This window comes from Typha latifolia, chromosome 2, assembly GCF_019914945.1.
Source record: "Typha latifolia isolate L0001 chromosome 2, TyphaL0001v2, whole genome shotgun sequence".
NCBI lineage: Eukaryota > Viridiplantae > Streptophyta > Magnoliopsida > Poales > Typhaceae > Typha > Typha latifolia.
Genome location: NC_133087.1, coordinates 17,596,825 through 17,610,504, shown reverse-complemented (window position 1 = coordinate 17,610,504; position 13,680 = coordinate 17,596,825). Strand labels below are relative to the sequence as shown.

At 36.5% G+C, this 13,680-nt stretch overlaps 1 protein-coding gene and 1 long non-coding RNA gene across 5 annotated transcripts; one reads left to right on the top strand and one right to left on the bottom strand.

Annotated features, from left to right (window-relative positions):
- Positions 1-3,589: 3,589 nt before the first annotated feature.
- On the bottom strand, positions 3,590-9,594 carry LOC140780870 (uncharacterized). Of its 2 annotated transcripts, none has more exons than XM_073126568.1 (3): positions 9,443-9,594; positions 7,014-7,925; positions 3,590-6,069 (listed from the first exon to the last, which is right to left on the bottom strand). In XM_073126568.1, exons 2-3 carry the CDS (start codon positions 7,923-7,925, stop codon positions 4,219-4,221), a joined length of 2,763 nt encoding a protein of 920 aa, XP_072982669.1. In that variant the 5' UTR covers positions 9,443-9,594; the 3' UTR covers positions 3,590-4,218. The 2 variants fall into 2 exon arrangements, with proteins under 2 accessions (XP_072982669.1, XP_072982668.1); XM_073126567.1 differs by lacking the exon at positions 9,443-9,594 and adding an exon at positions 8,972-9,298.
- Positions 9,595-10,932: 1,338 nt separating this feature from the next.
- LOC140782240 (uncharacterized) lies at positions 10,933-12,600 on the top strand. Of its 3 annotated transcripts, none has more exons than XR_012107839.1 (3): positions 10,933-10,996; positions 11,744-12,302; positions 12,395-12,600. It is a non-coding gene; the product is annotated as an uncharacterized lncRNA (long non-coding RNA). The 3 variants fall into 3 exon arrangements; XR_012107840.1 differs by having other exon boundaries at positions 10,959-10,996; positions 11,749-12,302; XR_012107838.1 differs by lacking the exon at positions 10,933-10,996 and having other exon boundaries at positions 11,003-12,302.
- Positions 12,601-13,680: the final 1,080 nt, after the last annotated feature.

The following is a 13,680-nucleotide window of genomic DNA, read 5'->3' as shown; positions in this document are numbered from 1 at the left end:
AATGGTAGAATGTGTTTGTAATGTGGCATTATCTCATGGCTTTCTTTACCCATAGCATTTGCTCTACAAATTAATCTTTTGATAGCAACCTCTTTGTCTCCTGGACCACCCCTCAAGCCTTGTTGCTGCTTTGTTTTTCTAACCTAGGGCTACAGCATTTAATTTGCAGATCAAAGATATAAAAAACAAATGATGACCAATAATTAATCCACTTTCATATATTTGTTTTCTCCCTTCGACGCTGATTGAGATATATTTCAGATTAGCAATTAGAGACAGAATTAGACAAAGGTTTCTTCCAACAACTAGGATTTGTTGTCAGAGAACAAAAAATTCAAAAGATATATTATGTTTTCTATCTTTTTATCCCTCACTTGCGGTACAAATGAATTGGACATTATAGTAGGCTAATGACACCAACATATATTTATATAAATATATTAACATTTATACTTTACATGGTGGCTGATTTGTTTTAGTGTAAAATATCTCGGTATTCTATTATCGATCATCTGTCCGATCATCTGTCCGCCCGCGTGTGACATAAAAGAATTGTTAGCGAGATCGAAACCAAGTTTAATGATTTTAAACATCAAGTGATAGCAAGTATTTCAATTTCTTACTTCACATCTTTCATATTAGATAACAAATTTAACTTTTTAAGTGACAGAATTTGTATATCACGCTTCTTTCATCGTAGAATAGTAACCTGGAATTTTTGCTAATAATTGGAGGTAGGAAAAGATGACTCTATATGGTCAATTGCTGCTTGGAATTTAGAGATATTATATGCTTATTTTAATATGACGTGCCTTATGTGTGAACGGGGCTGCCTTTTTTAAAAGTCCAACGAAGACCTTGGAATGGAATCTAGAGGTATATTTATTTCATATAAATATAGATTAATATTTTCTTCTCTAAATACTTGCATGGACTGCAACAATTAAATCATTAATATTTTAATCCCCTATCACTATCCACATTACATTGCCCATGACCCAGTCTTATCTTGTTATAATTATATTACTATATCTAAGGATTTTGTTTCAGAAAAGCATTATCTTAGCTATGCCTCGTCTTCTAAAATTTTGTTAAATTTTCTAAGATAATAGGCAGCACACAGACAAGCACAATGGCTATGCAACAAATTCAAGATTTATTCATTGTTAATCCTTAATTAAGTGTAGATTTGCACAGTAGAATAGAAGAGGAAGCTCCACAGCTCAGCAAGAAGGGTTTGTAGGAGAATCTCTTAGGGACAGCATCAGTCTAATATTGGACCTATCCTTGGTAGATTCTGTAAATCTATCAGGCTGTCTCATTATCTATTCTACTGCAGCTCGTGAAGCCTATAATAAGTTTCCAAAGTCAATGTACTTCTTTTCCAATTAACTAATGTATCACTTAATTCACAGCAAATTTTTCTTTCTTCATATCATGGAATGCTACTATATCCAAGAGGAATAGTAGACAACACATTGTTGCATTGATATAGTTTCAATTCAATGATCATTAAGGAAGAATGAGTAAATGGTGCTTGTCAAAGTCCTGATTGATACACTCTGCTTGTATCAAGAGAGTTCCATAAATTTTAAGAAAGCCTGTCGATCTAACCAAAATTATACAAAAAAAAAACTATTCATTCCTTGAGAAGTTTACTATGATCAATGGACTTATTGGTATTTAAAGGGTAGACATCATCCTATGTTCACATCAAGACAATTACATAGTTACATCATAACAGACCGAAAGAACCGAAGAAAAAAAGGCTGGCCATATTATTCAGTTTCTATATGAATGTGATGGCATAAAATAATTTATTAAAATTTGGTAAACAATTAACTGAAAGATACAAGGCAAGGAGAAAATGCCAACAGGTGACAAGGATACAACCAAAAGAGAACTTAATTTGTTCCAATATATACTGCATGGAGTTTGCCATCTTGATGTCGAAATCTACAAGGTTGGTACCTCTTTGACTAATTCTCTTTGATGCTGATATTGAGATGGATTACACCGTTGTTGTGTGTAAGTGTGCAGGCTTCTTGCTGGATCATCTAGAAGTAAAGGTTAGTGTGTAAGTGTGTAGGCTTTCTATAGATCATTATAAATGATACACTCATCTTAGTAAGGGAAATAATTGATAACATACTTGATATATCTTGGACTTGTTCATAATTGTGTAAAGAATACATAGCAGAACAAAATGGTTTAGGAATTATCTGAAGAATTTATGAGAGATTAATATAATTCTTTCTAGAAGTGGACCTCAAAGTATATAAACCCAAGAATCTTAATAGATCAGAGGGTCTATGCAATAGCTTTAAGCTGATCACTAAGAATTGTAGATCCTATATCTTAGAGTGCAAAGAAAAAATAAAAGAAAAATATTCAAGAGGAATGAGATTTGCTTTATAAGTAATCCAAATACTCTATAATTAACAATCACTATGCACTACTTACCGTATAAAACCGCGCTTATCTTCTTTGTTTATTTGCATCCTAACATCCATGCTGCTAAATTTGTCCACTCCTTGAGTTAATGCATTCCAGGATCTCCGCCGCGTGATAGCTGTCAACCCTTAATCTCCGTGTAATTATTATATAACAAGTATAAAAGCCAGAGCATAAGCAAAGGTGGGGGGCTATCTGAATAATTCTATTAGCAACTTGGAAATATAGAAGCTAGGGAACTACAGCTAAGCATGCAAAGAATCACATAGTTATCTAGTAATACTGATCCGTGAGCTCTGTGAAGTCTATTAATTGCAATGTTTATAGTGCTATAGATGAATGCTAATGAAGAAAATTTGAAAAGAATTTGCCTACTGCTAGCATCTCAAAGCTGTCATTCCAACACTGGTAAATTTGGTAAGAGTATGACCTGCAGAATTCTCTCCTAAATAATTCTTCTCTTTCCATCCGATGCTAAGAAGTCTTGCACAGTAATAATAACCAATCTAGTTTCGTGACAAGAATTAAATACATTTTATAAGTTCGTGTTAAGCCTTCTACCATCAGAATCAAACTAAAAAAGATAACTAAATGTAACTCTGTATACCAGTATAAGTAGTCATCGAGCATTCCGGAGTTTTAAGTAGGGGAGAGGAGAGATCGGAAGAAGCTCTAATGGCCGGGGATCGAGTTCTCGCGGAGGTAAGGTTCTGGCTTCTTAGGGTTTAAGGATGGAGAAGACGATGGACGAGGTTTTGCTTCGATCTAACTTGGGTTGACCGGTACTTCCCTGTATTCTAACTCTATTAACTTAGTATTAAACTAAAGACTAATTCTGATCTTATCCGAGAGCTATGTGAAAGCCCATTAATTTCAGTGTTTATATTGCTATTAGAATCTGGAAATCATTTGCCTAATCCCTAATGTTAGAATCTCAAAGCTGCCATTCCAACCGTTTAGCATATTACCTGAATAATTCCATCTTAAGACTTTTAACATCACAATCAAACTCAAAAAGAAAAAAAAAATGCTACTCTGTATGCCAGTAGTTCATAAATGAAAGCTCACACGTCTTATGAGAGACTTCCTAGTCCAAGAAATAGATCATAGAACCTTGAGAGGATGCTGCAGGATGTGCAAAATTTGAATAAGATTATAATTAACAATCCTCCCATGTGTTAGAACCTCAAGGGCAGGGATAAGGAACAGATGATTCTTGAATGAATCTTAACATGTAATATAAACATTATAGGCATTAGATGGTACAAATTTCGCGTAAAATTTTCATCCTATTATGCTTTTTTTTTTTTTACATTTAATCAGATTTAACGAACAAAGTTTGTCTTCTTCCCTTTCAAAGGCAAATTAGTCAAACTGCTGCCCTGGAACTTATAGTATCAAGCCATGATGGATATATACCAATTTGAACATCTTGCCTGCTAAGTAGACCACAGAATGTACATCTTGAAATCGAAGAATGTGCAAGTATAACGTAACTCCCATATTGGAAGTTGAGTCATATGAGCTCCTCCAGGAAATGCGCTAGAATTGCAAAACTTAATGTTATGTACCACTTTAAATCATTTTGAGCATGAAATGATTAGAGCTTCATTCGTCTTAACGGAAATTTTCAATATATACATCTCATTCCTTGACACGAGATGTTTACACGACTGCATCATCTGAATAACTGCATTTCCAACATCAATTCTGAAACCAAAGCAGATGGCCTAATTTCTCTAGTTTTTCTTCAGTCTGCACAAGTTAAGGCATCCCTAGCAACTCACGAACCCCTTCTTTATCAGGCAGAGCATGGGATTCACTTAATGATGCCCCATTCTGTGTGTTGTTTTTATGGCACTCATTTATCATAGCATCTGATTCTCTAATCTCAGAGCTCATTGTACTAACAGAGGGAACAGGCATTGAGGTTTCAACTGACCTGCGTACCCTCCGTGAAGGTCTGTTGCTCAAGCTACCTGAAGATAGGACATTCATGTCCCTACCCCTGCGCTTTGTGCCAAGAAGCCCACATGCAACAGCTTCCAGGGCTTTTATTGTCGGTGGACGGTTTCTGGTGCTCTGCCTACGAAAGTTCAATGAAGACTGCTGATCATAGGTTTCCGTTACCTGAGGACTCTCTTGCGGAAGCTTGGTTTCTGATGGGCATGAAGGTTTCTTTACTTTCAGTCCTTCCAGCTGGTCTGGCAAAGCAATGCGCAAGTCCTCATTAGTGTCATAATCAACTGGTTCGTGTGGAAGATTTAGATCGATGAGAGTTCGAGGTTGCAGCTTTTCTTTTGGAACTTTTGGATCGGTTGCGGCAGCTATACAGCATGAGTCTCCACCAGGAACATCTTTGTTCTTCTCATCCAAGCTATCTTTAATTGAAGGATTGCCGGATGTCTTCATTTGGAAAAGGTCATCTTCTGCATGCATTTCACTTGCTTTAGATGAATCCAACAGATGTTGAGTCTCCTCTTTCTTCAATTGACGGGCTTTTGCAAAATAAGAAGTGCGGCGACCAGTCCCATCATATTTACAGGCATTTAATCTTCTTCGTTTTGCAACAGGGGCAAAAAAAACTTGTTGCCCAGATTTTGTTCCAGAGGTGAAGTGACACTTTGTATCATTTGACAAATCTTCACTGTTTAAGGCATCAAGAGATTGATCATTGGAAACATGGCTATTGATTGACTTCATTGTGCTTTGAATAGTGTCAATATTTTCAACTGCATCAGATGGCATTTTGTTACCTGACATGTAATTACTACTTTCTTTTTTATTCTTGTCATCAGATGTACGTCGATCAGAACCTACTCGATCATCTTCCAAGCTATCATGTGAGTATGGCTGATCTTTTTCTGAATGAGTTGAAGGCTCATAATCACAGTAGGGAGCTGCAGGTAGACTCAGCTCTCTCACCTTGCACAGTCCTTCCTTAACCAAACTAGTATCGATGACAGTAAATTTCATCATAACTGAATTATCATTTGGAAGCCCGGGTGGGACATACCACGGTTGCTGATGATCGGAAAGACCATTCTGGTCCAATTTGGCATCTGCAGCCCATCCATTTTCATCACTATTGCCACCATTACATTTAGCTTCTTCAGCGTCTAATACAAGAAGCGATGGCTCTGATGCTACTTTACTTAAGACATCACTTATAGAATCAAAATAGTGATTACCTTTCACAAGTTTGTTTCTTGAAAACTTTTTAATACCTGGTATGAGAAATACTAAAGCATGCTTAGAACCAACTGAACTTAAATCTTTGGGCTGCTCTGAGTGCCACCCTCTTGCAAGCAAACGGGGCCAAACGGCTTCCCAGAAGATATCATTTGATCTTGCCTTGCTTAATCTGAAATCACCTGTTAAAAACTTGATGATATCTGCAGATGTAAGCAATGAACAAGCTTTGCCTATGGGAATCTCAGGGTGCAAAGAGATGTTTTGATTTGTTCTAGCTGGATCCATTACAGTTCCAGTGAGACCGTGCTTCCCTTCACCAATACCAATTGCTTTTACAAGGCCTTCCATACCAACAGTTGACTTTAGAGTCAAGATAAATCCCTCAAAGGAAGCACTCCCTTCATTAAATGTCTTGAAAGCCTGCCCAAGTACAAGCACATTGCGACAAGAAAAGAAAAAAAAATCATATTTCCAACATGAAAAGTTTTGAACTCCAGCAAGCAAGGAGTGGCGGATAAAATTAATAGAACTAATGAGCAAACTACAGATGTCTTGGTTGTTCTAGGCTTCTAGCTCCAGAAGCAAGATGAAGATAAAACAAAATGTCAAAATAAATAAAAAGGAAACTTCAACTGAGAGAAACACTTCAATAAATTAACCGAGAGATCTGTGAAGTTTCACATGGAAGTCTGAATATAATCATTTGTTCTTCTAAATAAACAAAATAACATTTTCTGCCTCCAAAAGAACAGGGTTATGGACATTCTTCAAAGGACTGTGCAACAAAGAATGGTGTGATTCATTGTCCTAAAGCTCTGGTTATCCATCAAAGATAGAGAGTCAAGTTCACTATAGGTCAGACATTTTATTTGAAAATGAGAAAAGAGTGAGCTCACCCTTGACAGTTCTAAAGAATGCTCAAAGAGATGGAAGTTAGGAAAGTTGTAGGCCTTGACAATATCATTGCTCAGATTTGAAGGTAGTCTTCCCTCCCAGACCGGCTCTAGTTCAAACAACATACACCAGAGAATCTAAGTTACTTCTTCCACAACTATGGTTTCATATTATCTGTGACGAAGATTCTAAGCTCTGTGAAGCACCCAAGCTACCTACCACATCCCTTCTTCTTTGGAACCCATTGTTAAAAGCAATAATATTTAGCATGTATACAGAATTACACAACTTTAGTGAGAATTTGGTAAAAACAAATATGGAACAATATAATAAGTATATCTATATAATTACCTAGAAGAAAATTTTGACAAAATTCCTAGTTAATCAAAAATGAAATAAGTGATGTCTTAGAGACACAATGTTAAACTACATGATCAACAATCTGTGTTAAGTGAAACCTGAAAATATACCTCCATCAAAGAAACGTGGACTTCTTTTGGTATTTCTGGTAGAAGTCGTGACAATAGTTCCTGTTGTCTCCAACCTGTAAAAATTCGCTGCCCAAATATGCATCTTCTGCTTCTTATCTTTCTACACTCTGACCATCGGCGATATGCATCAGATCTATAGAACTTTCCATAGTAGTAGGAGAGTATATCTCCCATCGTTTTATGGTCCACAAATTTCCCTACCTGAACAAGATTTTTTCCAAAAATGTAAAGACCAAGGAGAAAACTTTGCTTCTCACCATCAGTCCAAGAGTATGTTGGTGAATCAGGTAGTGCAATGTATCCTTTCGCTTTCCTCTGTAGAGAGGCAATTGAGCCTGTAGTCATCTTATCTTGCAAGGTAGTGCATTCCTTGCTGGTAGATCTTGTAAAATTTCCATGGTCTGTCTGGTCATCTGCAAATTCATCTTTGCCTGCCGAGGTTTGAGAAGGTGAACCATCATGATATGAATTTCCTGCTATACTTGCAGTCATTGTACTGAAGTTAGCATTGACCTGACTTTCGTTATTCTCTCTGCAGACTTCTGAGTCAACCTGACAAGAACAAATCTTCGAGCCAGAAAATTTATCTTGTTTTTCATCAATATTAGGACTTGGATGGTGAATCCATGTAATTGGAATAGCTAACCCAATTCCAACAGTATACTCGAGACCAAGAATGCTGCCATCATTAAGTGGACTTGAGCCTAGCTGAGCACGTTCAGCTTCTCTAACTAAATTTGGAATTTCCACTTGGTACTGATCTCCTATACGGGGGCATACTGGTGATTCATCAATGTTCTCACCTCTACCATCCGAAATTGGTAAAGGTAGCTGGCCAGAATATTCTACTGTAATGTGATCTTCCCTTCTTTCTAGTTCAAGATAATTCATCTGCAGTATCAGAAAGGAAAATGATAAGAAATTAAGAAGTCTTTGCTTTTTCTGCGAGTCATAATAAAAGGTACACGGCCAAAACAGGTCTCTTTTCTTCCTTTTTTTTGTTCCCCTTCAAAAATCTGGTATATCTCTCTTTACTCTGAATTTGTAGAAAGTCTTAGGACATAAACAATCATGACAAATAATTGACATGTATTCGATCAATATGATCTAGTAAACTAAGCATGTTGACGCTTGGACGGACAAAACTAACAGTCTTATTTTTAAAGATGTATAAGGCTCATTCAAATCTCCATACACAAGCAACTGCAGGGGTTTGGGCCTCAATGTTGTTGATGCACCAAAACTAAGGCATTACCATATTAACAAAATTTATCATATCCCTGAAAATCCCTAACCAAGTCAATGGCACCTAGGTTGCTACCAGATGTTAAGGTGTATTTATTGCATCAACTCTAATTTTTCTACAGAAGGAGATTTCTCAAAATTCTTTCCACCGGAAACCTTTGAAGAAAGGGGAAAAAGAAAAAGGTTTGATGTGGATCTGATGAATAGATTTTACAGGATAAGGCCAAATAATGGTATCAAAAAAAAAAAAAAATGGTAAAACTTGGATAGTACATTATATGCTACTGCAGCTAAAGGATCAATTACAGCAATCAGAATTGGGAATAGGACTTTGAACATGAAGCCAACCTAAATAGATGATTCTGATAAACCTTTGGGGGGGGGGCGGTTAAAGCTTCAATTAACATACAAATTTCAAATCCTTCCACTATAGGAGATAAGAATCACACCAAACCATACTTAAGCAATCAGCAACAGCTATGTTTGATTTCAGTTACTAGCAGATACCACTAAAGGACCAAATGATATCCATGAACAACCACAAAAAGATAGAGCTATAGTGGAAAGCCAGAATCCATCAATCAAGAACAACGTCAATAAACCCAACACGTTTCCCGAGTTCTTGAACAAAACCATAGCTTGCACAACCAAGGATACAGATATGTAGCAACAGAAAGAGATATGAGCCGGACCAAACAAATTGCACGCCAACTGCAATAACCGATCATGTCATGCCATCACATTCCAAAGAAAGAACATTTCTTTCTCAATAATTTCCACTCTGATCCACGAATTCTACTCGCCACCACTCCCAATGAAGAACAAAGAACCAACTTTCGATATCATCGCATCCATTGGAAGCACATGAAAGCAATCAAGAATCACACACGGGGGCAAGAGGACATGCAAGAACAGGCTAACAAGAGGGAATCCATGTCACCTAAACAAGAACGGGCAAATGGGTATCGATCGATTTCGATCTTTTACAAGAAAACAAGCTCGGCCCAACAAAACCCATTATTCAGAACCACGAAGGAAAGAAGAAACAAAAGTACAAGAAAAGCATATTCATAGACATCAACATACTACTAACATGTAAAAAGCAGTACAAAAAGAACTAAAAAGGAAAAGAAATACGAAGAAGGCGGAGAGATGGCGCTTACCTTGAGAGAAAATATACGATACGAGGGAAGAGAAGAAGAAATGGAAAGGCGAGTCTCTCTCTCTCTCTCTCTCTCTCTCTCTCTCTCTAAAACCAAGAGAGAGAACAGAGCAACGAGGAAAAAAAAAAGAGTTAAAAAAACCGAGTTTTTTAGATGACGGCTTTAAAGAAAGACCAGTGGTAGATTTAACGAGTAACGACGTGATTAAGCTCATCAAAGCGTCCGCGTAAAATCTCTAACGCGGGTATAGGATCCGCCGTCCGTTTGGTTTAAGGAAAATTTGACGGCAGATTATGTCACCATAATTCTGCTGTTATGTTTCGAACAGCGAGGACAGCTGGTCTGAGGAACAAGCCCTGGATCTGTCGCAAGTTTTTGCACGCCGACAGACGTTGTGCACGTGGCGAGTTCTGGCTGGGTGATTCGCTGTTCGCAATTGGAAACCGATAGGAAATCCTCTCGGATGCGTTGAGACTCGCCGCAGATTCTCTAATCTGGTTTCGCTTGGCCAAATTTTTCTTACTCCAAATTACGAAAATAGCCTTCGATCCAACGTAAACTTGTTATTATTCCAGAGGAGTCAACATTAACAATTGAGTGATTAAATCGCCATGATTGGGACAGTGGAAACTAATTACTAAGCTTGATTAAATATTATCTTGATCGGATGATCTCGATCATCCAATCAGAGGGGCGTGGGTGCCGTACTTTTCTTGGATATGTAATATTAGTTTTTTTTAAAAGAGAAAGTTCAATATTATAATTTGATATATTAGAAAAAGAGAAAATTAGGTTTAAACGAGTCTCACACCTTGGCTTAAAGGCTAATCCACTAACAGAGAGAAGCATAATATCAAGCATATAACTAAGCACAAATATTCGGAGAAAAAACGTATGAAATAAGACGACAAGTCTATCTTTTAACTGACATCGGCATCACACATATAAGAGTAACAAGAAACTTGAAAGGACACATTACAAAAAAGATGATTATTAATTAAACTAAATATTTTAAATATAAAATATAGAAATTAATATTTAGAGTAGTCAGTGAAATAATATAATAGCAAAATAGAAACATTGTGCCTTATTTGTTTAAAATATAAATTCTACGTCATCAATATTTAGTGGGGCACATTATATATATACATATTGATGGATAAAAATATCTAAAAATAATGAGAGGATGGTGGAATATAAAATATAAAAATCGCCAAGTTGTCTTCGGAGTAACGGTGACAGAAATTATAGTAATAATAATAATAATAATAATAATTATTATTATTATTATTATTATTATTATAGTAAAATTACGTGACTTTAGTTTTACTTGTGATTTGGAGGAGGCTTAGGCCTATTGTGGTCTTCAGAGTTATAGGCCCATTTGGCCCATATAGAACTTGGGCTTTTATCAACAATCCAGGTCTCTTACGTTATCGGATCGGATCATAAATGATCACCCTACTCAACCGTCCGGAATCTTTCCAAAACTCTTCTCTCTCTTCCCCTCCGGGCTCCTGTTCTTGTTCTCTTCTCCGATCCAAGGAGCACAATGTAGGATGCCTCCTTTTCCACCTTTTCTAGAATCACTTCTTTTCGTAGATTTCTTAATTGGTTTTCCACCCTTGGTTTAATTCTTGAAAAACCCTAGTTTCTATTCTTGTTTTGTGTTTGGATCAAGAAATTGATCGGCCAGGAGGATTCGTTGCCACACTCTACGAGAATTGTGAATCTTGGCCCAATTTTAATTAATTTTCAATGTTTCTTTGAAATCTTTGAGCCCATTCATAAGTTTGATATAGGTTGACGCTCTCAAAAAAATAAGTCATAAATGGTTTCCAGTTCCATGGCTTTTGTGAATATGTATAGTTTCATGTGCAAGTGTATAGATATTTATCAAAAGCTACATCTTAAGACTCTAATTCGCAAAAGAATACTTTCTGGGGGCTTGGATTAACATTAATTAGGCTTGACCTTGTCCGGTATGTAAGAATGAAATCTGGTCTGCACTTAGTCAAGCGGTATGTATTTGATCCCATTCTGCAAGAATGAAGCTTTTTGTTCACAAGGAATTATCTGCCTATTTGATCCCACCCAACAAACTTGCCTAAGTAGTTCAATAGCATGGTAATTTTTGCTAGACATGTTGATAAACTTATGTTAGGCTCAAGAGAAATTTGTATACATATAAGCCCTTTGCATACATATATGTATCAGCAATTTATCTCTCTCCTCTCGTGTTCTTAGTATTACATAAGCCCTTCTGAAGAATAATCCTTCACTATTTACTGATCTCGGTAGGAAAGTGGATTGCTTGAGAATGGGTGTTGTAATGGCGGATGAATCCGCTGTGAAATGCCATTATTGAGCTTGAGGCTGCTGAACCAGAGGTTGAAACTGTGGGTGCTCAACCTATGCTGCTGAGGAGTCTGGAAGGGTAAAAAGCCTTATTCTGCAGTTGGAGGGGGAATAGCATGGATGAACACAATCTTCATTAGGAAGTTTATTACGTACAAGTTTCATCGTCGTCATCTTTTGCTTACCAGTTGTTCGTTACCAATTCTTGTTGGTTATTGAAACTATCTAATCAAAGTAGCCAAGGGTAATTGGTTGATACAACATTAGGGGAGGTAAAGTAGTAGTCTCATAGCAACATGCAGCTGACGTTAAGTCTGATTCCTAATGTACTTTGTAGGCCTCAAACTAACATTTAAATGATGATATCTGAACCAGAAAGATGACAAAGAGGGGGGAAGCTGATTAGTATAATCTGTATCTCTTTGGCAGGACTCTAGTAAATTTTTTGCATTGCTAAAATTATTGCAACCTTGCAGGTGTCAGGTTGGACGATGTCAATCTGGTAAATCCTCAAAACATCCCTTTGTGTTTGTGGTCTCCAGTGTCTTGTTTATCTTTGCAAAGTTTCTAATATGCTGTTTCCTGTGGTGGCAGATCCAGCTATATATTCGAACACAGTCCTCAGAAGTCCTTTGTTGATGAAAATGTTCATTGCTTACCTTCAAAGTCTATTCAGGTTTATGTGGACCAATTACTGAATAGTGACATGATTGATTTTGATTCTGTGAAATATACTCTTTGTTATCTTATTTCTTTTGATGAACTTTGAAGCTGTTGAGAGTGAACATAGTAACATAAAATGGCTTAACTGATGTTAAAATCTGAAAGAGCTGGTGATGGTGCACTATTTACAGTACAAAAGTGTTTGCTTACTATGCTAAACATAGTTTGGTGTTTGCAAATGCCAGGAGCATGTCTTGCCATAATACTATTACATGAGTACAATATCTCTCACCATAATTATGTTTACAGTCTTCAGGTCATCTCTAAGCTGTCGTTTATGGAATGCTCTCCTAATTCTATTTTTACATCATTGTTGCTTTTGGATAGATCTTGATATGGTCACAGACTTCGATACTGCTAAATTTCAGCAGCTGCATTTGCTCGTGACAGAATCTATCCGTTTCTGTCACAAAAAGAATAGAATAAAATCGGAACCATCAATGCCCAGGCTGCATCAAATTACCTGATAAAAAGATAAAAGGAAGTAGAGCATAAGCATGCAGAACTGGGGTCGATTAGTTTTGGATTCTTCTCCATCCAAATATCCTAGGCAAATTGGAACCATTTTCTATACATGAAAAGAATATGAGATAATTTTGAAAATTCTCAACTTCGACAAGGTTGGGAATGTATATATTTTCTTCTTCTCCCTCCAGATTTAGTCTTAGGTTACTGTTAATTAAGTACATTCTGATGAGAAGAAAAGTTTATCTAAGATTAAAGAGGCATGATCAACATGGTAGGGTTTGATGCTGTTTGGGTTCATACCAAGGGTCGTCTGACCTACATGAAATCTTCTTTACCTCTCAAAGAGATATGATGGATTATCTACTTAGTTGTCCTAATTTTACTGAACTAATCACCCCAAGCCCAAGGCCAGCCTATCATTTAAGCCATTAATAGAATAATCATTTTATAAATAATTGAGGTGGTTAACGATTTTAAGCAAAGATAAAGTATGCTTTATGCTTCCCTAAGTGGTTAGGATTCTAATTTATTACTCCAGGGAACCTTGATCATGATTTATCCAAGCTGTGGAGATTTCAAGCTTGATCTTTGCTCAACAAAATCTAACGAGATGAACTTTTTAGTTATCATCTCAATTATTTGTCAGAGAGATTAAAATAATTAATTTTGTTTAATAAATTATTAGTTTG

Bases quoted from the DNA above. Each gene is read 5' to 3' on its own strand.
- LOC140780870 (XM_073126567.1), bottom strand. From the start codon at position 9,007: ATGATCGGTTATTGCAGTTGGCGTGCAATTTGTTTG. The intron at 7,926-8,971 runs GTCCGGCTCATA...CTGATACTGCAG, and splicing joins GTTGGCGTGCAATTTGTTTG to ATGAATTATCTTGAACTAGA. The intron at 6,070-7,013 runs GTATATTTTCAG...GTACTTGGGCAG, and splicing joins TCCACGTTTCTTTGATGGAG to GCTTTCAAGACATTTAATGA.